The 24,233-nt window shown below is 43.9% G+C and overlaps 1 protein-coding gene across 1 annotated transcript in view; it reads left to right on the forward strand.

Annotated features, from left to right (window-relative positions):
• LOC144686126 (hemicentin-1-like) overlaps nt 1-24,233 on the forward strand; it is a 418,005-nt gene that overhangs the window by 237,643 nt on the left and 156,129 nt on the right. The window contains 13 exon segments of the mRNA XM_078551270.1: nt 1,673-1,832; nt 2,478-2,602; nt 4,716-4,899; nt 6,928-7,025; nt 8,793-9,068; nt 12,233-12,423; nt 15,690-15,771; nt 16,644-16,780; nt 17,300-17,441; nt 17,701-17,845; nt 18,613-18,740; nt 19,611-19,767; nt 20,999-21,120. Of these exon segments, the coding sequence (XP_078407396.1) occupies nt 1,673-1,832; nt 2,478-2,602; nt 4,716-4,899; nt 6,928-7,025; nt 8,793-9,068; nt 12,233-12,423; nt 15,690-15,771; nt 16,644-16,780; nt 17,300-17,441; nt 17,701-17,845; nt 18,613-18,740; nt 19,611-19,767; nt 20,999-21,120 (1,947 nt within the window).

Here is a 24,233-nt window from a genome sequence, read left to right on the forward strand (position 1 = left end):
GCTCTATTCTAGAGACCTGCTTCAACACCAGGGTCTGTTTGAAGACTGCCAAACAGAAAACTGTTACATACAGAGAGAATTTTGCTTGTTTCTTCTTTACACAAATTCTCAGTGTGTTTTGAATTGCCAAACAGAAAACACTGGCTGAAAACCAACCCCACTGCTGTTAGCTTTCTATTTACCTTTTACTTCTTAGCTTTTCACCCCCATTACAATCTCAGGTCACGTGGGCATTTCATGGAACCTAATGACATCATAATCACAAAACCAATTAACCCTCTTTCGGAATACTCCCCAGTTCATCCTAGCCTTAAAAGGGACATTAGACAAAAATAAAATATATGTTTTTCCCAAAGCATATGGGTCATCACATAGATGATGATATTCACATCAATGAGAAAGGTCCCAGACTTAACAATGAAACTGAAATGAGTTAGCTGATATCTATGGAGGAAAAGAAAAGGGAAAGTAAAAAAGACTTGCACTTATGTAGCTCTGTTCACTACCTCAACACATCCCAAAGCATTTTACAGCCAATAAAGTATGTTTAAAGTGTGGTCACAGTTATAATGTACAGAACACAGCAGCCAATTTGTGCTCAGCAAGCTCCCAAAATGGCAATGTGACAATGACCAGATAATCTGCTTCAGTGATGATTGTTGAGGGATAAATATTGGCCAGGACGACAGGGGCGAACTTCCTTGCTCTTCTTTGAATAGAGTGCCACGCACTCCTTCAGTGCTGCACTGGGGTGTCGGCCTAGATTTTGTGCTGAGATCTCCAGAGGAGTTGAACTCTCAGCCTTTTGACTGAAGAGGCAAGAGTGCTACCCACTGAACCACGGCTGACACGATAGAAACTGTGATCTGGATTGACGGAAGCTCTGTCAAGAGGAGACTGAAACAGAACTGAGATAAAAAGAACAGAAAATATTGGAAATGCACGGCAGGTTGTCATTACCTGTAAAAAGAAAAGGCAATTCAAAGTTCTGGCTGTAAACTGTTCAGAACTCCAATGAATGATGTACAGCCAAACATCAACAGCTAAATCATCAACCTGCCTATTCTTAATTCACATCCACATGACCTGCTGCTTAGCCCACTGTCTTTATAATACACTATACTAGTGTAATAGCAGACTATTACACTAGTGTATTGCCTCATTTTTGCCTGTAGCAGTTGATTATAATTGCTATGAAAATTATGTCTTCATGCCATCTGTTTATAACACTTGTACAATATCGGGGTCGTATTACTCCTTTGAACCTAACCTCAGAAAACCATCTCCTACTTCACCTAAGTGACCTCTTCATTTCCCACACCGCCCATCGTTGAGTGATGTCTGGGCTAACTGTGAAGTATGGTGCCACATTACAACTGTTCTCTACACTTACAAAGTGCCTCATTGGCTTTAAAGTGCTTTGGGGTGTCTTGCGGTGATAAAAGGTGCAGTATAACTGCAAGTCCTCCATTTCTTTCACAGGTGAAAGGATAGCATTTGACCTTACTAAGGCACCCAATCTTCATCTTGCCTCCCATCCCAGCTCCTCATGTCTGCTACTCATTTAATTTCCTCTTGTCCACCAACACCAATCAGAAAAGTTATTTTCTGACTTGAATGACAATGTTTATACAATTTTTGTTCATTTCATCTGTTCTCTCTCACTAACCAGTATCACCAAGCATTTTTGGCTCAAACGTGCCCAGTGAATATGACGCCATGGTGAATGAAGACGTGAACTTGGAATGTGTGGCTACAGGGGAGCCAAAACCCACTCTAAAATGGCTGAAAGATGGCCAACCATTAGAAACACTGGGAAAAGCACACTTTAAGTGAGTGTTTTTTTTTGCATACTATCACTAAAAGATTATTTACAAGATGTGAATAGACATTGAGTACAATGGGCCTATATTTTGTGGAGTTCTGAAGAATGAGAGCTGAATTCATTGAAATGTATCAAATTCTTTGGGAGTTTGACACGGTAGATAATAAGAGGACATTCCACTAGCTGGAGTGTCTAGGACTGGAAGTAATAATCTCAGGATAAGAGCTCAGCCCACTCTCCCACCCTTTTCTGCAATTCTTTTCCTTTCAGGTGCTTATCCAATTCTCTTTTGGAATTCACAGTTGAATCTGCCCCCATTGAACTCTCGGGTAGTGCATTCCAGATCCTAACCACTTGGCGTGTAAAAATAGTTTTTCCTCGTGTTAATTGCCTTTGGTTCTTCTACCAATCAATGTCTCCTCTGGTTCTCGACCATTCCACCAATGGGAAGTTTCTTTCAATCCACTTTGTCTGAAACACAAACTCTTTCACTGAATTTGGCAGATAACTGGAACTGAGTTGTTTGGTGGTACTGGCGCCTGATGAAGCCTGTTTCACTAGGCCTCAAGTGAAACTGAGTGAAGGAATTGGGAATGTAAAATGCTGCTGGTTCATTTGGTAATGAGATATTTGTTTTCTGTCCATTCTATAGTTTGTCCTCAGACGGTAGCTCCTTGGGTATAAAGGGGGCTTTGGCTTCAGATACAGGAAGGTATACTTGTGTGGCACGGAATCCTGCTGGGGAAGAGACAAAAATGTTCATACTCAATGTACTTGGTAAGTGAACATCCAGGCACATCAAATCCTTGCTGCTTATTTCCCATGGCAAAAATTGTCAACTCAAATGTCTGGATTTTTATGTCTCTATCTGTGGCGTAGCTGAGGTGGAAGGGCTTTAAAAATGGTGGGGTGGAAACTTGATTCCAGGATTACTGCCTCCATTCCTGTTTCTGGCAATTATTGCCAGTGCCGGATAAGGGTGCAGGTGGCAAGCCTGCACCCAGCACTCCTAACCTTGCCAGCTCCATTGCGGCGGTGGACATCTCAGAGCTCCTGCAATTCTGATGAAGCCGGGTTGATTTTTGCAGAAGATGTGGTTCACGGCTCCTTAGAGGAGTCATGAACCATGAAGGAGCCCTAGTCTGGAGTCATGAACCTTTTGTCAAGTAAGTTTAGAAGGTGTGTAGATGGTGTGTGGTAATATGTTTTTTTAAAAGTTTTTTAATATATGTTTAAGGCTTTTGTATGGTTTTAAGTATGTTTTCAATGCAGTGATTGATCAGAGGGCTATGTCCCTAAAAGGTAAGAGGCTATTAAATTGACCAGCACTGTGCAAGGGTTCAGTGGCTAAAGTCCATTTCTGCATTCTATAGTATGAATATTCTGATATGAATGTATGTAGGGGACCCTGTGGTTCGATGTTCACATTGATTTAAGGTCTTGACATCTGCTGAGCCTTTGAAGCTCTATTCTAGTATCCACTAGATATAAAACCAATGAGGCATATAATAACACTGGCAAGTCTTAGAAATCTCATGAAATCTTTAAAATAAAATAAAATTCAACATTCCTTTTGAAAAAAATGCCACTCTTACATTCTCAAAGAAATGCCAATCAAACATAATCAGTGAAAACCTTAACCCACTGAACACCTTTTAATTTTGTGCAAATAAACACACGGGCATTGAAAAATCACTTCAAAGAAAGTGATTTTTCAAACTTTCTTAGAGTCAGCCAAGCATTCATAATAAGGTCATCTGGCAATGGTATCAACAGTAGCAGGCTTAAAAGATGACCAGACACCTGTTTTGCCCGATGAATGCTTGACTGAGATCTAAGTGACTAATGGACTCAGTCCTGTAGGGGATTGGTTACACAACTGCAAAGGGACCTGCTAACTTTTTTTTGACAGTTTTATGACCTTGTTCCTTTGAAGTGGCTTTTCAGTGCCGGTGTGTTTATTTGGATAAGATTAAGAGGTATTGTTTTCACTGGCTGAGTTTGATTGATAGTTTTATGAGATTATAAGAGATGCAACTTCTTTCAAATGGAATGAATGCCTGATATTTTTTGCATGAGCAATTCAAAGACTTGCTAGTCTTATTATATGGCTCATGAGTTCTGTCTCTCGCAGATACTAGGTGAGTGGGCATAGGAGATATGGCGGGTATGGAGGGGGAATGGGGATAGGAGGGGAGTGAGTACTAGTGGGCCTAACAATCGTGAATAGAACTAGACTCATGTCCCAGTCAACGGAAGCAGGCCTTCTAACCTGCTGGCTTCGCCTCAAGCCAGCCTCTGGAAGCCCATGCTTGCCTCCTCCACATGCAAAGAGGGTGGGCGGGATCCACCAGGACAAAGATGGGTTCACGGGGTTGGGAAAATTCGCAACTCCTGATACCCATCTCAACTGCAAAAATTCAGGCCAAACCCTTTCGCAAAGTTCTTTAAAAGCAAAATGGGAGCTCCACATTTTGGTAACTCAGCTATGAAGGAATTCCAACTCCTCTCTATTGCATAGGCAACTTTTTCATTTTTGAACTGTCATTTGTACTTTTTTAATTTACACACACTATTCAATATTTATGGTACACTTTGCATCACACAAAATAAATGGAGTGTCAGTATTGTAATGTAAGAAATGCGCAGCCAATTTGCACAGAGCAAGATCCCACATACAGCACTGAGATGACGACCAGGTAAACAGTTGTATTGATGTTGGCTGAAGGATAAATATTGACCTGGAATCCCTCGGTACTGCATTGGAGCGTCAGCCAAGATTATGTGCTCATGTCTCTGGTGCGGGACTTGAATCCACAATCTCTTTAATAGGTTCCCTGGTGTGTCTTCATGGGTCTGGGTGTAATTTTGCTATTCTCATTGTCCCCAGTGCCTCCAAATATCAACGGGGTCACCAGTCTTCCTGAGATCCTCGCGGCGATGCCGAATGCAGCGGTTACACTGGAATGCAGAGCTGCCGGCACCCCTCCCCCACAGCTCACCTGGCTGAAGGATGGGTTACCACTTGCCATCTCGTCCCACGTGAGGTTGCTGTCAGCCGGCCAGATCCTGAGGTAAAGGTGCGAGTGTCGTAATGGGAGGGGCATCTCCAAGTGGTCACACCTGCGTAGTTGGTGTCTTTTTAAAAAATGTTTATTCAAATTTGCACATTGCCCAGACAATCTGCTGGCTGCTGGGGCCTTCTGCAAGGATTTTTCAGTTCCTCATGCCGGCAGGAAGAAGATCCTGAAAGCTTTGTACAATCGATAGGAGCAGGAGTAGGCCATTTGGCCCATCGAGCCAGCTCTGCCATTCAACTTTATCATGGCTGATCATCTACCTCAACGCCACTTTCACACACCACCTCCATATCCATTGATATTGATTGTTTCCAGTAATCTATTGATTTCTGTCTTGGACATGCTCAATGATTGAACTTCCACGGTCCTCTGGGGTGGAGAAATCCAAAGACTCACCACCATCTGAGTGAAGAAATTCCTTCTCATCTCAGCCTTAAGTGGCTTACCCCTTATCCTGAGATTATGTCCCCTGGCTTTAGACTCACCAGCCAGGGGAAACATCTTATCTACACGCACCCTGTCACGCTCTGTAAGAATTTTGTAAGTTTCAACGAGGTCACCCCTCAGTCTTCGAAACTCTAGAGAATACAGGCTCAGTTTCCTCAATCTCTCCTCATAAGACAATCCCCCATCCCAGGGATTAATCTGGTGACCCTCCATTGCACTCCGTCTATGGAAAGTGTATCCTTCCTTAAATAGGAGGACCAAAACTGCACAATACTCCAGGTGTGGTCTCACCAAGGCCCTAAATAACTACAGCAAGGCATCCTTCCTCCTGTACTCAAATTGCCTCACGGTGAAGGCCAACATACTAGTTGCCTTCCATATTGCTTGCTGCACCTCCATGCCACCTTTTAGTGACTCAAGAACAAGGACACCCAAATCCCTTTGGACACCCGCATTTCCCAACCTCTCACCATTTAAGAAATACTCTGCCTTCTTGTCTTTTTTCTACCAAAGTGAATAACTTCACACTTAGATACATTATATTCCATCTGCCATGTTCTAGCCCATTCACTTAGCTTGTCCAAGTCTGCTTGAAGGCTCCTTGCATCCTCCTCACAACTTAGGTTCCAACCCAATTTGGTGTCATCAGCCAATCTGGAAATATTATAAATGGTCCCCACACACAAATCATTTATATAGATAGTGAACAGCCGTGGACCTAGCATTGACCCTTGCGCTATCCCACTAGTAACCGCCTGCCATCCTGAGAATGATCCATTTACTCCTACTCTCTGCTTTCTGTCTGATAACCAATTCTCAATCCTGCTACCCCTAGTATATTTCCCCCAATCTCATACGCTCTAATTTTATTTACTAACCTTCTGTGTGGGACCTTATCAAAAGCCTTCTGAAAATCCAAATACACCCCATCCACTGGTTCTCCTTTATCTATGCTACAGGTAACATCCTCAAAATTTCTAACAGCTTTGTCAAACATGATTTCCCTTTCATAAATCCATTATGACTCTGTCCAATTTTACCATTCTTTTCTAAATGTCCAGTTATCACTTTCTTCATGATAGATTCTAATATTTTCCCTACAACCGATGTCAAACTAACACGTTCCCCATTCTCGCTTTTCCTCCCTTCTTAAATAGTGGGGTTACACTTTCTACTTTCCAGTCTGCAGGAACCTTTCCAGAAGCTATAGAATTTTGAAAGATAACCACCAATGCATCCATTATCTCTCTAGCCACCTCCTTCAACACTCTGGGATGAAGCTCATCTAGTCCAGGGGATTTATCAACCTTCAATTTAGTTACCTTTGCACGTACTACCTCTTTAGTAATACTAATTTATTTAAGTTCCTCAGTTTCACAAGTCCCTTGGCTGCCTGGTATTCCTGGGACATTACTGTATCTTCTTCCATGAAGACAGACGCAAAGTTTAGTTTCTCTGCCATTTTCTTGTTCTCCACTATAAATTCTCCTGTCCCCTGATGGAAGGAGAGGACTTCTGCCTTTTCAAAGTTTCGATGATAAAACATTGTTTGACTTGTTTTTCTCCTCTCTCCAGGATTGCTCAGGTTCAGATTTCCGACATGGGAACTTACACGTGTGTCGCTGTGAGTCAGGCAGGTGTGACGGAGCAGCATTACCACCTGCAAGTTCAAGGTGCGTCTTTGCCTTGGAACAAAACATTCTGGAGGAAAATTGGAGTTTAAATCTCCCTGCCCCACTCAGTTCATGTGTTAATATTCTCCCCTCACTTTGTTCAGACCTCCCAGTTTGACCATTTGGCCTATTCCCAGGCTTCTAACAATGCTTCTCTTCAGTCAGCAGGGTATGTTTGAAAGCAACTTGCGATCTGTCCAATGGCGGTGACTGGTCTTCATTCAGTTTGTGCACCAAACCCCCCCCCCAACCCCTGCAGGCATTCGGAACATTAGGTATTGATGGCCTTACCAGTTACAAAGCCAGCGTCCTACTATTCAGTGAGGTCAGCCACCATTGTACCACTCCAACAAGGTTGCTGCCCTGCTAGATTAACAGCAACAAGAGAATCTGCTGTTCTATTCCAGTGATGCTCGACAAGAGAACATACATAAGAAATGGGAGGAGGCCATTTGGCCCTTCGAGCCTGCTCCGTCATTCAATAAGATCATTACTGATCTGATGGTGTCCTCAATTCCACTGCCTGCCCCCGCTACCCACCACCGCCCCCCCCACCCATCCTGCCAATCCACCTTAACCTTCGATGGTCATTTAAATGTCCAGGCTTTTCCTTATCAGCAAACCTGGATGAAAGGGCTATGGCTCATAGTGCAGGACTTCAAGGTTGAACAAAAAGAAGCAGGGGTGACAAGTAGTCATGATTAAGTAACACTAAGTATGGGTTTTAGAAGCCAGTTGTTTGTAAGAAATAGAAGCTAAGAGGGTAGATGCTTCTCTTTGTTGAGTTTGGAGAAAGTTGACTTCTTTGGTGCAGTGAAGAGTGAGTTTATTAACGTGAATTAACGTCAGGTCCCACAAACAGTAATGAAATGCTGACCCAGTTGCTCAGTTTTAGTGATGTTAGTTGAGGGATAAATATTAGTCAGGACTTCCCAACTCTTCTTCAAATGATGTAAGTGGCTTTTTACATTCACCTGAGAAGGCTAATGGGGCTATAACACTGTCCTAAGAGTTCTTGGACTCTCCCAGCTTTGTCATCACTGGGCCGGGACCTGGGCCAGGTGATCTCTGGTTCTTAAGACCTTCTGGCTCCTCTTCTTCAGGAAGATCAAGGGCATTCCTCCTCTTTACAGGTGCAGGACCCTATCCCTGCCATGGTCCCAGAGAGATAAATTGGCCCTAAGATGTCTAATTCAGGGACTATCTGAAGTTTTTGCTGTAGGCTATGCTTTGCTGCTGATGTTCATGAGAATGGTCCCAGGAATGAAGAACCGTTCAATTACGTGGATAGATTGAAGAAATTGGGACTGTTTTCCTTGGAGAAGAGAAGGTTGAGAGGAGATTTGATCAAAGTATTGAAAATTGTGGGGTCTGGACAGAGTAGGTAGGGAGAAACTGTTCCCATTGGTGGAAAGATCGAGAACCAGAGGACACAGAGTTAAGGTAATTGGATAAAAAAAAAGCAATTGAGATATGAAGAAAAACTTTTCCCCGCAGCAAGTGGTTAAGACCTGGAGCGTGCTGCCTGAGAGTGTGGTGGAGGGAAGTTTGAATGAGACATTCAAGAGAGAATTGGATCGTTACCTGAAAAGGAAGAATGTGCAAGAGTTACAGGGAGAAGGCGGGGTAATGGTACTAGGTGCATTGCACATTCAGAGAGCTGGTGCAGACACGATGGGCTGAATGGCCTCCTTCTGTGCTGTAATAATTCTGTGTTTCTTTGATTCCATGTCTCCTCCTGCTCCACCACCCACTCCCCCCGCCCAGTTCCTCCAAGATTTGAGAATCCCAGAGACACTGAAGAAGTGATTGTGGTCAGAGGAGCTCCTGTGTCTTTCACATGCGATGCTGGTGGAATCCCGCCCCCTATGTTCTCCTGGTTGAAGGATGGTGAACTGCTGGCGCTCAACGACCTGATGCCCGAGGGCAATGAGATGAGGCTGCAGCTGCCCTTTGCCAGCACGAATGACTCTGGCTGGTACACCTGCGTTGCTGTGAATGAGGCAGGCGAGGCTACAAGACACTTCAACTTGATAGTTATGGGTGAGTGACTGGCGCATTTGTGAACAGATGCAGTCTTAAAGGGAAACTGTGGTCAGCTGAGCTAGCAGGCAATGTAGGTGTACATGCTCCTTTTCTCATTGCATCGATGTGCACCCTTTTTCTATTAAAGCATATTTTCTCTCGCACTCCTGGTTTTGATTTCCCCTGGTTAACCAGTAACTCAGCAAGTGTGAGGTAGTAAACAACCATCTTCCAGGTCTCTACTTGGGCCACTTAAAGTTAAAAAGAAGCCAGCAAAGACAACCACGCCCCACACTTCAACTTTTCCATGGCACTGTGGAACCATACGTTGCCTCCATACAACAGCTCAATAAAATTGAGGAGAGGGGAGCTGAATTGAAACTGTGTCCCTTTGTTGCTGGACAAACCAACATGCAATACCACCATGTCTCCTCATTTCCTCTCTTGTTTTGACTAATCAGAATGGGATAAGGCACAAAGGAGGAAAATGTCCTCACTAAATCACCCGTCTCATGCTATGTCAAACCGTAAGTGTCAGCTGTGGCTCAGTGGGTAACACTCTCACCTCTGAGCCCGTAAGTTGTGGGTTTAAGTCCCGCTCCAGGACTTGAGCACAAAAATGATGGCTGACACGCCAGTGTAGTGCTGAGGGAGTGCTGCATTGTTGGAGGTGTCATCTTTCAGACAAGATGTTAAACTAAAGTCCTGTCTACCCTCTTAGATGGATGTAAAAGATCCCATGCACCATTTTGAACCAAAGCAAGTGACTTCAACTTCAGTTAACAGTTTAACTTCAGTGGTGGGCAAGATTCTAGAAACAATTATTCAGGATTGAATAGTCACATGGAAAAATATGGGTTGATAAGGAACAGCCAGTGTGGATTTCTAGAGGGGAAATCGTGTTTAATTAACTTTCTGGAGTTTTTTGAAGAAGTAACAGAAAAGGTCAATGAGGGTGATGCTGTTGATGTGGTGTACATGTACTTTCAAAAGACATTTGATACAGTGCCACATAACAGACTTGTGAGAAAAGTTATAGCTCACGGAATAAAAGGGACAGTAGTAACTTGGATACAAAATTGGCTGAAAAATAGGAAGCAGAGAGTAATGGTCAATGGATATTTCTTGGGCTGGGGGAAGGTTTGTATTGGAGTTCCTCAGGGGTCGGTATTGGGATCCTTGCTTTTCCTGATGTATATTAATGATCTAGATCTTGGTGTGCAGTGGACAATTTCAAAGTTTGCGGACAATACAAAGCTTGGGAGTGTCGTAAACTGCGAGGAGGACAATGTAGAACTTCAAAGGGACATAGGCAAGTTGGTGGAGTGGGCAAATAGGTGGCAGATGAAGTTCAATGTGTAGGAGTGTGAGGTGATGCATTTTGGTAGGAAGAACATGGACAGGCTACATAAAACAAGGGGTGAAATTTTAAAGTGGGTGCAGGAGCAGAAAGACCTGGATGTATATGTGCATAGATCATTGAAGGTAGCAGGACAGGTGGAGAGAGCAGTTAATAAAGCATTTGGTATCCTGGACTTCATTAATAGGGGCATAGAGTACAAGAGCAAGGAGGTTGTGCTGTATTTATGTAAGACACCCGTTGGACCTCAGCTGGAGTATTTTGTACAGTTCTGGGCACCACATTATAGGAAGGATGTGAACACATTGGAAAGAGTGCAGAAGAGGTTTACAAGAACGTTCCAGGGATGAGAAACGTCAGTTCCGAAGATAGATTGGAGATGTTGGGACTGTTCTCCTTGGAGAGAGGAAGGCTAAGAGGAGATTTTATAGAGATGTTCAAAACCATGAGTGCGCTGGTCAAAGGAGATAGGGAGAAGCTGTTCCCGCTCATAAAAGGATCAAGAATGAGAGGCCACAGATGTAAAGTGATTTACAAAAGAAGCAAATGTGGCGTGAGAAAAAAACTTTTTCACACGGGTGGTTCGGGTCTGGAAGTGTGGTAGAGGCAGGTTCACTCGAGCATTCAAGAGGGCATTAGATGATCATTTAAATAGAAGCAATGTGCAGAGCTACAGGGAACAGGCAGGGCATTGGCACTAGGTCATAATGCTTACTTGGAGAGCCGGTGCAGACACGATGGGCTGAATGGCCTCCTTCTGTGCCGTTAAATTTCTGTGATTCTTTAACCCTGTTGCCCTGACCAATCTTTATTCCTCAATAAACATCACAAAAACCAGATAATGATGGCAGATTTCCTTCCCTAAAGGGGCATTAGTAAACCAGTTGTTTTTTTTTAAATGATAGTTTCATGATCTCACCATTACTGAGATTAGCTTTATCTTCCAGATTTATTGACTGAATTCAAATTCCACCAGCCACCATGGTGGGATTTGAACCCATGTCCCCAACCATTAGTCTGGGTCTCTGGATTACTAATTCAGTGATATTACCACTAGGCTCCTACATCACAAGAGGGACTACACTTCAAACCTACTTCATTGGCTGTAAAGCAGCTTGGGGTGTCCTGTGGTTGTGAAAGGTATCTTGGGGTAGCACCTTGATCTTCACATCTATCCAGCTCACACTGATGGGATAAATACCATCTCTCCTCTGGCTGTTAAAGCTTCTTTAAAGAATGAATTTGGGCAGTCAGACCCAAGAACTAATGGACATGGCACCCCTGGAACTAAACTGCCTCTATTTTAGCACAATTCAATCTCAAACCCACCCCATTTTCTGTGACTCCATCTTTACTATTGAACAGTATTTTGAACACAGAACTTTGGGCAATTTAAAACACAGACACACACGTCTACGTACCGTACATTTACCCTGTTGGGGGCGTTCAGCACTATGGTTTGTCACCATTGTGATATATGAGAACTATGCTAAATTATATTCTGGACTCTTGCACATCCCTGATTTTAATCACTCCACATTGGGGTTGCCAAGGCCCTAAGCTCTGGATTTCCCTCCCTAAACTTCTCCAACTCTCTACCTCTCTCTCATCCTTTAAGACTCCTTAAAACCCACCTTTTAGCTTCATATATGGCTTGGTGTCAAGTTTTGTTTGATGATGTTCCTGTGAAGTGCCTCAGAATGTTTTATTACATTAAGCTATAATAATGGCAGTTGTTGTTGTTGTTATATTTTAGAATCAGAGGTAGAGAACATTGTGAAATGCAGTGTTTTCCACGCTCAGTAACAGCCTTACCTTCTAGAACCACCACAGATTCCTGACTCTGAGATGCCACAGGAAGTGTCCGTGGTGCTAAGTAGTCCTCTGGAGCTGCTGTGCACAGCAGTGGGAGTCCCTGTTCCCCAGATAAGCTGGATGAAGGACGGAGTGCCTCTCGATGGAGTGGGCTCGGTGCTGAGTGACGGAGAGGTGCTCAGGATAGAAAGTGTGCAGGTAGGTGATTATCTTATCGGATTTTATTCTGTGGATGAGCTCTTTTCAACCATTTAGGCAGTGGTGCGTGAGGGGCCACTGACACCTGTTGAGGTGGCACTTCACCTACTATGCAAATGGGGGCGTGTGCAGTAGCATAATTAGTATTTAGATGACCTAATTGTTTCAGGTTTTCTAACTGCTTAAAAATGTCAACTTAATCTTAAATTTATTAGAACAAAAAATTGTGATCCACTGCTGGCACTGTACCAGACACAGCTTCCTCGAAATGCAGGAATATTCCAAATGATCCACATGGCTGGGAAAGCAGAGTGAGTATCTGTGACAGTTCCTGGAAATGAACCAAGAGCAGGGAAATGGTCCAGGATGAGGGCCTTACTGTGGTTATGTGAATCCTTCAGGGAGCTCCGTTTATGGAGCAACCAGGAAATCATCAGCATTGCTCAAAGCTACGCTATAGGCAGACCATGTTTTGAGGTTTTCACATGACTCTGTTAGTTTGTCTTTTTATTTGTTCACAGGATGTGGGCATCGCTGGCAATGCTAGCAGTTGTTTCCCACAGCAAACTGCCCTTGAGAAGGTGGTGGTGAGCTGCCTTCTTGAACCGCTGCAGTCCATGTGGCGTAGGCACACCCACAGTGCTGTTAGGGAGTTCCAGGATTTTGACCCAGCGACAGCGAAGGAACGCCAACACAGTTTCAAGTCGGGATGGTTTGTGGCTTGGATGGGAACTTGCAGGTGGTGGTGTTCCCATTGCATCGCTGCCCTTGTCCTTCTAGATGGTAGAGGTTGTGGGTTTGGAAGGTGCTGCCAAAGGAGCCTTGGTGAGTTCCTGCAATGCATCTTATAGATGGTACACACTGCTGCTACTGTGTGGTGGAGGAAGTGAATGTTTAAGGTGGTCAGTGGTGTGCCAATCAAGTGGGCTGCTTTGTCTAGGCTGCTGTGGAGCTCCTTAGGTGTTGTTGAAGCTGCACTCATCCAGGCAAGTGGAGAGTATTCCATCATATTCCTGGCATGTGGCTTGTAGATGGTGGACAGGCTCTGGGAGTCAGGAAGTGAGTTACTCAACACATAAGTCCCAGCACCTGACCTGCTGTAGTAGCCACAGTATTTATATGGCTGGTCCAGTTCAGTTTCTGGTCAATGGTGACCCCCAGGATGTTAACTGGGGGGGAATCAGTGATGGTAATGCCATTGAATGTCAAGGGGAGACAGTTAGATTCTCTCTTGTTGTAGAATTATAGAGTTAAAAGCTTTTTACTGAGATTTACTGTCCCATTTCAAGCAAAGCACAGAGTCAGATGAACAACGTGATTTGTACAATAGTAATATACAGTTTTTTTTCATCAGTTGGGTGCCTGACACGTACAGAAACCAATTACCATGTTTAAGGGCCTTCTAATCAAACTACTGAAAAATCACAAGTAGACTTTATGCTTGCAATAATGAGATGAAGCTCACACTCTATCCCCATATTCACACATCACACATTCAGGAGACCAGAGTGACTAACTGCAGCTTGGTAGGAAGCAGTGTTTTAGGACCTTAATTATGTTTGGGATACCGCTGGAGTTCAGATAGCTGGAACCACAGAGCCGTCATAGACACTGGTGAGCTTCCCGCTGCTTATCCTGCTAGGGCCTTCCTGCTCATGGAGGGCAATGCCTCGCAGCTTTATCTGGAGCCAAGTAGGAAAGAATTCCAACTCCCATCGACAGGTCCATTCCTTCAGGTATCACCAATGAGCCAGGTTAGCTGATCAATAATCCACAATGTCCTGGAACATAGTGGAGCTCACCAGCTCAGGCCTCACATTGACAACTTGCCTTTTGTTTTGAATGTACAGTTTTATAAGGTGATTATGTTTTGGGACCGTCTCTTTAATTCAAGGTAAAGTGGGGTGGTGAAGGGAGACATATGATCTGTTCCGAATTTTGCCCGACAACAAGGGCCCAGGCTAACACTAACTGAGAGTGAGGTGCAAAATGTTCACTCGTCAAACAAAGGCAAGAGTATCTTGTCTCATTGTGGGCAGACTTTCTGTCTGAAAGTATTTTTGGACAGAAAGAGAGAGAGCGAGGGAACGGTCTCTCAGAGAAAGAAAAGACTGCTGCTGGTGTGGTCAGCAGAGTGTGCCTTTCTGTGAACCACCAGGCAGAATGCAGGAGGGAGGACAGTCTCTCATCAAAGAGATGCATCCCATGGGACTCTAAAGATCCTGGAAGACTTGCCCTGGCCAGGCTAGGAGGTGGAGGAGGGGCGGGTATCTCCAGACTGTGGCGCTGGAATACAGTTCTGGAATTCTCAGAAAACCAAGGGAAACGGTTTTTGACAGTCACTGGACGTTATGATTTGACGAAGTGGGGAGAAGTGAGCCCAATGTAAGCTGAGACTAACTTTGGACTATTTCCACTAAAGACTGCAATTCTCTAAAGAGTGTTCTGTAAGGTATAAATGCAACATGGTGTTTTCGTATATGTTAAAACGTTAATAAGGGATGTATTTTCTGTCATTTAGAATATTAGTTGCCTATGAGTAACGTTTAGCCGGTGTTGATTTTAGTTTTCTTGTTACAGTAAAAATCTAACTTGAAATCTTGTCATGCAATTCCTTTAAATTGGTCACTGGGAATTCAAGTCTCTTTATGAAGTTGTCAGTCTCTATTGTTACCCAGCAGAAATGGACTGATTGGTCAAAGAGAGCGCTGACCCTGCAGGACTTTTCAGGGCACTCTCCTAGTGACAGCCATACGAGCCTGGGAATAAGCCACCCACCTGATCTATCAGTCACAGGTGGCGTCTTACCTGGGGAAGCCACAAGGAAGGGCAGAAATGGGGGAGACAGAGGCTGCAAACCCTAACACGCCCTCCAAAAAGCTGATCCTAGCATCCGTTGAGTTGCCTTGAGATCAGCTATGGTCCTGGACTAACAGTGAGCCTAGATTCCGCAGCATACACTGCTACAGGCAGGTGGGTTGATATAGCCCCTATTCCCCATCCTATAGACATGTGTGACCCACAGGGAAAGAATAAAACTAGGCGGTGGATCACAATGGATTATTGACATAGAACCTTTGGGTGACCTCACCTGATAAAGGATGAGAGTTACTCATCTGCTTGTTTTGTTAGCTGGAGAAGGGACAGAGAATCTAAATATAAAGTGCATCTAATGCTTCTAGCAATTACATCTGTTCCTTTTTAATATAATGTCTTTGTTACTGCTATATAACTGGACATAATGTTTACATTGCGGTTTATCATAGGTAGAAGATGCTGGACTCTATACCTGTCTGGCAACAAATCCGGCTGGTGAGGATCAGCTGCAATATTTAGTAAGGATAAATGGTATGGTTATATATTTTAAACATTCTCTTTACATGTTTTCTCCTTGTAAATGACCTGTCCCCTATCTTCAGGTTCGCTTTAACCTTCATTCATGTCTCCCCTGCAGTCGGGCACTAAGTCTGCTCCCATATGGCAGGTTGATTATCCTTTATCCTAAAATCCTTGGAGCCGATTGCATTTCGGATTTCAGATAATTTCGGTTTTCGGATACCACGTGTAAACCTCCATTACAATAACTTAAGCCTAGACTAGCCATAGTCTGAAGTAAATGAAATGGCTAGAAAAGTAAGATGTATCACTGAATAATAAATGCAGGGTACCTGTCATAAGTTTCTTTTTGACAGGTTAACAACAAAAATCACAAGGTAAATGGTGCAGATAAATAACTAGGCTTCCTGTACTAAAGGGCAATGAGGTTCAAAAAAAGTGCAGTTTTTGGATGTATTCTTTCTTCGGACTTATGGATAAAGGATGCTTGACCTGTACTCTGAATCACCTTTCTCCTTTACACTGTGAATGGCAATAATGTAACCAAATATTGCTACTGTCACTAAATGGATAACATCTAGCATTTTACACAATAATAACAACGAAACTCCTGGGACTCAATATCAGAGGAATGGTCTGCCAGGAACTATTCAACAAGTAGAGGCCATTTGTCCTTTAATGCCTGGTTTATCTTGATTCCAGCCTATCCCGGTTCCTGTGTTCACCCTCACATCTCCATCGCCATTCTGTCCCATGGAGCGAATGACTATCTCCGTCTATCCTTATCCCCAGTTTGGTGCTTGCATTTTAGTTTGATCTATTTCCAATTTACTATTTGACTACATGCTCCATGTTTCAGTTGTGCTTATGTCTGATTAATATAGTTCCTCCAAATATCATGGGCTCCAGTGATGTTCAGGTGGTCACTCTATCGGCTGAGGAGCAGCTGACCCTGGAATGCAAGTCTGAAGCGGATCCGCCTCCCATTGTCCAGTGGTTCAAGAATGATGTCCCGTTACAAGTGAGTGTTTTTGGACAGTCAACCTTAATAGGTGTACTTGGCATTCAGCTTTATTTCCAATCAAGTGGTCCATGTACCATGACAATACATATTCTGCATTGTCAATGTTTTGGAAACATTAATATTTAAGGATTGTGACACCTTTAAAACCAGAGTCGTACTCCATCATTCAAGCTCAGCAGTTTACCTCTTGATCCTAAAGCTCAGAACAATGCTTCCGACTGTACCAGTTTATAGCAATCATTCACATGATGTGTTTGAGGTAGACAATTTAAGAATCAGTTTGACATTGCTTGGGCTATGGGTCTGTACCCAAAGGCGATTGTTGAAAGATGGGACGAGGGCACAACAATTCCAAATTCCGATGTGCTGTGCAGGAATGGCAAGGCATGGGTTTAGGTCGTGCAATCTGTTTACACCTTGCCACTCAGAGATCAGGGGGAACGACCTTGTGGCTGTTCTTGTTACTTCTACGGCTTGCGATCCAAACTCTTCTGTTTTGCTTTTGTTTTCTTTTAGGCTAGTGCTCCTGTCCGGAATCTGCCAGACAGTCAATTCCTGCTGATCAATAATGTTGCGCCCTCAGATGCTGGCAAGTACAGTTGCCTTGCCAGCAACATTGCAGGACAAGTGACTCGTATCTTCAATGTAGTTGTTCATGGTGAGTGCGAATGTGCACAGTCCTCTTGCTGCTCTCCTCATTAGAATGGTAAAAAAACGTTTGAGGAGATCTAATAAAGCCATTCAAAATTCTGAAGGGTTTTGATAAATTAAATTAAGGAAAGATATTTTCGCTGGTCGGTGGGTTGGTAATAAGAGGCTATAAACTTAAGTCTCACTTTCGTTGTTAACTCTGCCTGTTAAATCCAGGTGTTTTTTCCCTAGACTGATTGACTTGGTGTTTTTTATGTGCGTTTCAGTTACTCCGACAATCACAGCCAGCTCCCCGTCACTCTCAGTCTTCATCAACCAGGCTGCTTTGTTGGAATGTGAGGCCCACGGCATCCCAAAACCAACAGTCACTTGGAGAAAGGATGGCAATTTGCTGACTGCAGACAGCCCCAGGTACAGGCAGATAATGAGAGATTTGTTTTTTTTTAATTTATTTGTTCACGGGATGTTGGCGTTGCTGGCTATGCCAGCATTTTTTACCCATCCCTAATTTGACCCTGAGAAGGTGGTGGTGAGCCACAGCGGTCGATGTGGTGTAGGTACACCCACAGTGCTGTAGGGAAGAGAGTTCCAGGATTTTGACCCAGCAACAGTGAAGGAACGGCGATATAGTTCCAAGTCAGGATGGTGTGTGGCTTGGAGGGGAACTCGCAGGTGATGGTGTCACCGACCCCAATCCTGTCCTTATGCACCAGCACACACTCTCCACCCCCATTAATCCACTTTTTTGATTGGAGCCCACTTCAAAGTAATCAGCAATGGGAACCTTGGCTGATTTTCTTCCCAATTTCTCTAGCCCAGGAATGCTGAGGTAATCTGAAGATCTCTCACCGCTGCACTGACTGGCAATATCTAACTCAGAGTATCCCACAGGTTGAGCCTAGCTCTTGAGTTTCAATGGCTTAGTGCTACACTACACGGTCCCAATAGTTTTTGTTTTAGATGGAAGGATCCAACAGTGATTCCTGAATGCATAAAAAGAAAATTGTGGGCATTGGGCATGCATGCTTCACCAACTGGAGTGTTTTATTAGAAAGGGTTTTGAGTTGATAGTTATCATAAAGTGGTGTTGGACTCAATAGCCATTTTTGTCTAGTCACCTTCATCGTGGCAGTGTCTCTCCCTTGCCCTCTGATTGGGGATTGTTGATTTCCTCACAGGTTTGATTTTCTCTCCGAGGGATCCCTACGGATCCACTCAGTCCAGGTTTCGGACTCTGGCCGCTATCTTTGCACAGCATCAAACGCAGTTGGCACAGATCATCATAGGATCGAGCTACAAGTGTTGGGTATGTTGACTTTCACAGCAAAACTGCCAGGAACCTTTTGAGGGATTGAGCTTCCCCCTCGGGTCTCATGCTATAGAAGTATTGTATGTTATATCAAAATCAATTAGACACAGGAGAAATAAGAGAGGAGCCCCATAGCTAGCAAGGGAAAGGAAGGGACACTCAAGTTGTTAGTTGTATATTAATTGGGCTTAATTGTATGTAGGTGATGGGCATTAACTGGGGATTCACTTGTGCCCCTATAAATAGACGCAGATTGAAACTGCTTGTTGAGTTAGGAGGCGCATACTTGTAGTGTGAAATTCTGCGAATAAATGCTTCTAAAAGTGTGTAAAAATTGGCTCCAGCTCTATCCTTCCCCAACTGACTTTCTGGAATATTAACGCAGGTGACTGGTTGGAGAAATGAATTAATTTCAGTGAATTGAAATGAGAACATGACCATAGAGCAGGTTAGGACCAGGTGAGGGCATTGTGTAGAAGAAAAACATTTTTGTTATGCATTGATACATTTTGCTGTGAATTGCCTGCTGCTGAAATGTATGAGTAAAGGTTTGTCCATTAGCATATCCTTCCCTTCCACTGTGTCTAACCTCAGCTTCTTCTTTCTCGGGGCCTATGGAACTCGTTACCTTCCTGACCTCCTCTGTGCTTCATGTATTTAAAAACCCAGTTTAGTGAATACTTCCTGATTAACTTCAGCTTACCTTTTAGTCTTTTCAAGTTTGATGGCGTCCTATACTGTGACCCTGTAACCCCCCCCCGACCTTCAGTTTTCCAATGAAAGAAACCATCTCGAGTGAAACCCTCCCGATTAAAACCCTTGTCCCGCTTCAGTTTTGTTCTAGTGAATTTTCTTTGTTCCTGCTAGGCGCTCCCACCATAAGTCCTGCTCCAACTAACATCACCGCTGTGGCAAATGTTCAAGCCGAGTTGAGCTGCGAGGTTTCAGGAACCCCTAAACCCGAGGTGACCTGGAAGAAAAATGGTAAACCTCTGAACTTTAACCTGCAACAGAACATGTACAGGTAACATTGAGGGACTGAATGGAAAAAAATTTCTGTTTGACTGAGGGACTGGTTAATAAGCAGTAAGAACTTTGGTTTGAGGAACTGGTGAGTCAGTACTGACTTTTCACTCTGGGGTTTGGATTGAATCTAGCCCAGGTTGATGACGTAAAAGCTGCTTTTCTTTGCTGGCTACAATGTCAATGGGTTGGGAGAGTCAAAGCCAGTAGTGCGCAGGGCGCACAACGTGAAACCCACACGTAATTTTACCAAACTCAGCACTTGATTGGTAATCTCAGTCAGGGAAGTCACACGTTGGGACGTGGGAATGGGACATGGGAATGGACATGGAATCCGGCAGCACAGAAGGAGGCCATTCGGCCTGTCATGCCTGTGCTGGCTCTTTGAAAGAGCTGTCCAATTAATCTCACCTGTGGTTAGAACACGGAACTCTCCACCGCAGGAAGAGATTGAGACAAAATGCTTTGATGCTATCAAAAGGAAACTGGGTAAGCACATGAGAGAAAAGGAAACTGGGTAAGCACATGAGAGAAAAGGAAATAGAAAGATATGCTGAACGGCTGAGTTGAGGCTGATGGAATGGTGGGGAGACTCTTGTGGGGGCATAAACACTAGCACAGATTAGTTGGGTCAAATGGCCCATTTCTGTGTGGTAAATTCTATATAATTCTATGACATTAGTGCAGTGGGAAGGTGCCCATGTGAAAGGCTGAGGTGCACTGCTGGAACAGAGTAAGAGGATACGTAACCTCCATCCAAAACTAACCTCATCAAAGACCTGTACCAAGTACAATATATTGCCCGTATTCATTTGATGACACAGCAGGCTCTGCGTGAAGTAATATTCCCTTTGTTTGGAGCCAAATTTGGAAGAGTTTACATTTAAACTGAAAGGAGGCAGTGAACACACAATCCTATTGACATTATAGAAAACCAGTTTGTCCCATTGTCCCTGTACTGGTGCTTTCCAAACGCCCCTTACTGCAGGACAGGTTGGAGAGAAATAGATATACTGATTACAGAGAGAGGTAACATGTAGATTTATTTAAGACTTTTGAGAGCCCTAGCCAGGCAATTTCATTAATTGTTAGACCTATTGGGCTTCGGACATTTTGGGCCCTCTAATGTTCCAAAATCTGGAGGGATCTAGGACAACCTTCTGTTTAGTTTAATTTTACTGTTACCAGCCGATGTGTTGACATGTCTTTCTCTGATCACTGTTTTCCTTCAGGTTGTTGCCGTCGGGGTCGCTGGTGATCCTTTCGGCCACCACTCAGGATACGGCGCTGTATGAGTGCGTGGCGTCAAATGAGGCGGGTGATTCCCACCGGCTCATGCAGTTCACTGTCCACGGTGAGGCTTTCTAAACCCAAGCCCTGTTTGTCTGGCGAGTGACGATGAGACTCCCTGGTGGCTGACAAGGCGCAGTATTAAGAATACGTCAGAGTAGGTGAAGGAAATGGGATCAGCAGGATCTGGGGAACAGGTTGGGCATGTGGGATTAGAGCTCATACCAAGGACAAGCCCCAGTACAGTGAGGCCACAAGTCCTGTTTCCGTGTTGCGTATTTTCCATAATTCCATAAAACGCACAATATTATCTCTTGCTGTATGAATAAAACTTTGGTGGCGTTGCTCATGATGAATCAGAAGGATTCTCATATGGATTCCTTTATGCCTACATGTCCCTAATCTGCCAACGGATTGATGTCTGTTTTCTGTGTTCTGTGTCTGTCTCTCTCTCTCTGCCCCTGTTTTATTCTCATCTGTTTCTTTCTGGGATATGCATCTTTCGTTGAGATCATCTGTCTTCTCTCTCTCTCTCTGACATTTCTTCCCATCTGATCTTTTTGCAGCTATCTGTCTTTCCTCGGATGTCTTAACCAGATCTGTCAACGCCCCGCATTCCTCTGGCCTCTCGTGCATATGTGCGCTCGCATGTCTGTTCTTGTACTTTGCGCCATTGGCTTCTGTGCACCTGTCCTGGTTTCTGCGGAGCGATAGCCTGATGGACTTGTGGCTTGGACCTGTCTTCTATTCTGGTGATGAAAGAAGACAAAAAAAAGTAAAGAAATAGGAGTGCCGTGGCCACTTGGACTGAAGAAGCAGAGCCATAGGCAGGTGGGAGTGTGCAAGTGGCCCTGTGAAGTCCAAAAATGAGGCAGCATTTTAAGGGGGGGTGGGAAGTGGAAACCAGAAGCCGCAGGGTGGGCCTGGGTTTACCAACTCTGGTCGGACCTATTCCTGAAGGTTTCATCACCTGATCTTCCACCTCCACCCAATCACAAACAGCCTTTTCCCCAATTTCCAATATTTTCATCAGTAATAAACAAAAATGTCCAAAGAAAATGGGGGGGCGGGGGGGGGGGGAAATACAGCTATTTTTTAAATGCCCCTATCATTTTCCTCCAGGTTTCCCTCAGCAGTGCCCAGGAGATTAATCCTTAATTACTGGAGATTCCAAGACAGTTCTGGAGGGTTGGCAACTCTAGGTGGACTGTGCATTTTTCTAGCAAAGACTGAGCCCTTGAGGTGGCCGTTGGGGCGCTGAAATGCCGGAGGGGTGTGGGGGGTGGGGCGGGGGGGGGGGGGGGGGGGCGGGGGGTGGGTTGGGTGGGGGGGGCGGGGCTGGGAGGAGCCGGAAAGATATTTTTTAAGAGTGGTGAGTGGGGCCAGCAGCAGCTCAGGAGCAATTGGGGTGGTGGAGTTGCGGGAGGGGGGCATCTGTGGAATGAAGAAAAACTGAGCTTGTAACTAGAGCCCATACAGAACGAGAGTAGGGCCAGGAGCACAGGAAGTAAGGGTGGGGGAGACTGTGGAGCCTTAGGCAATAAAGTAGAAACTGAAGTAAAAAGCGATTAAAATTGAAACAAAAGCTTGTCTGTAAAAATGAAAGTGGCTGTTGACAACACTGGGTCAACCAGTCAGTTGTAAGTGAAGTGGGATTTTTGGAAGGGTACACAACAGTCTACCTACTCAACAAACAGAGTATATTTGAACAGTGTAGTACAGAAAACAGTCTACAGAATCTACTTAAATAGACTATTTCAGCAAACAGCCTACAGAGTCTGTTTAAAAAAAGTCTCTACAAATTAGTGGAAACAGATCTCACAACCAAAACTACAACAATTCTCCTGATAAATAGCAGGGTGATTTCTCCAGCAAAATACAGTGAAGGGAGGATAATTGCATAATACAAATTATATACATCAAATCAATCCCAGTCACTTTTGGCAATGTGAGCTCCAGGTGTAATTGGTAGAGGAAATTACCTAATCATCTGCATTCTGGCCAGAATCAGTGGTATCACTATGTGCAGCTATGAAAATAGAGTGAAAAATAAAATGGCGGCCAGGCATGGGTCACACTGGTCATAGTGCTAATAGTGGTGGGAGGACTCAATGGCAGGCATTGGAATATTATCTATTAAAAGTACTAGAAGCCAATTTTACCTGATCCATCACACTTTAACCATGATCTTTACAGTAAGTTCCAAAAGTGTGACTAAAACATCGCAACAATAGCCGTGACAAACAAGAATTCTTGAGTTTTTTATTTACTGTATGATATTAGTAGGTAGATTACAGAAAAATACGAATGTTACAGTTTTGTTACCTCAGTATTGAGTTTATCCTCTAGGTCCTTGACCTTATCCTTACTGGATATCTTAGAGAGTTAAGGGTTAGTAATTGAATTTCCTTCTATCTTTGTTCAAAAGGCTTTCTAATATAAACAGGTTATCAGTGTAGTGCCACAGAAGAAAGCAGGACTTATTGTTTACTCCAAATGTCTTATCTACCAGAAATGCTTTTGCAAGGGAAAAATGACTAGGACAACGCTGACCATGGGTGACTGAAGATAACTTTAGTAGCTAGTTTAATAAAGATGGGCAGAAGGGCCTATTAACAATAGGATGGAAGGAATATTTTGGAAGACAAGCTGTTAATAATACTATTCCTCGCAGGATTCAGGAAAACGTAGGTCTGGAAGTCTTGTTTGAGGGAAATATTTTTGAAGTAAACTACTAATACTGTTTATCTGAATAGATTATTTTCAAAGGATTCAGGAAGTACATGTGAGGTCTTGGCTGGATCATATGCCTTTGATGTAGGCAAACTAATGTTTATAAATTGGGATAGCTTTTGTTCCAGTTTGTACAGTTAAGGTTGAACACCTATGCTCTATTTGAATAAAGTCAGTCCCGTAAACTCCATCATCAAGTGTCTTGTGCTTGCCTGAATCATGCCGTTGTGACCCGAAGAAGGAAGGCGGTTGATCCAACAATTCTCCCACTCCAGGGCTTAAGCAGAAAAGTCAAGGCTGACGTTCCAGTGCAGTATTGAGGAAGTGCTGCGTTGTTGGAGGAGGTGCCTTCTTTCAGATGAGATTCTAAAGCGAACCCCGCCCCCCCCCCCCCACCACCACCCTCTACCCTCTCAGCTGGATGTAAAAGATCCTATTGCACTA

The sequence above is a fragment of the Cetorhinus maximus genome, chromosome 10, assembly GCF_964194155.1.
Source record: "Cetorhinus maximus chromosome 10, sCetMax3.hap1.1, whole genome shotgun sequence".
Classification (NCBI taxonomy): Eukaryota; Metazoa; Chordata; class Chondrichthyes; order Lamniformes; family Cetorhinidae; genus Cetorhinus; species Cetorhinus maximus.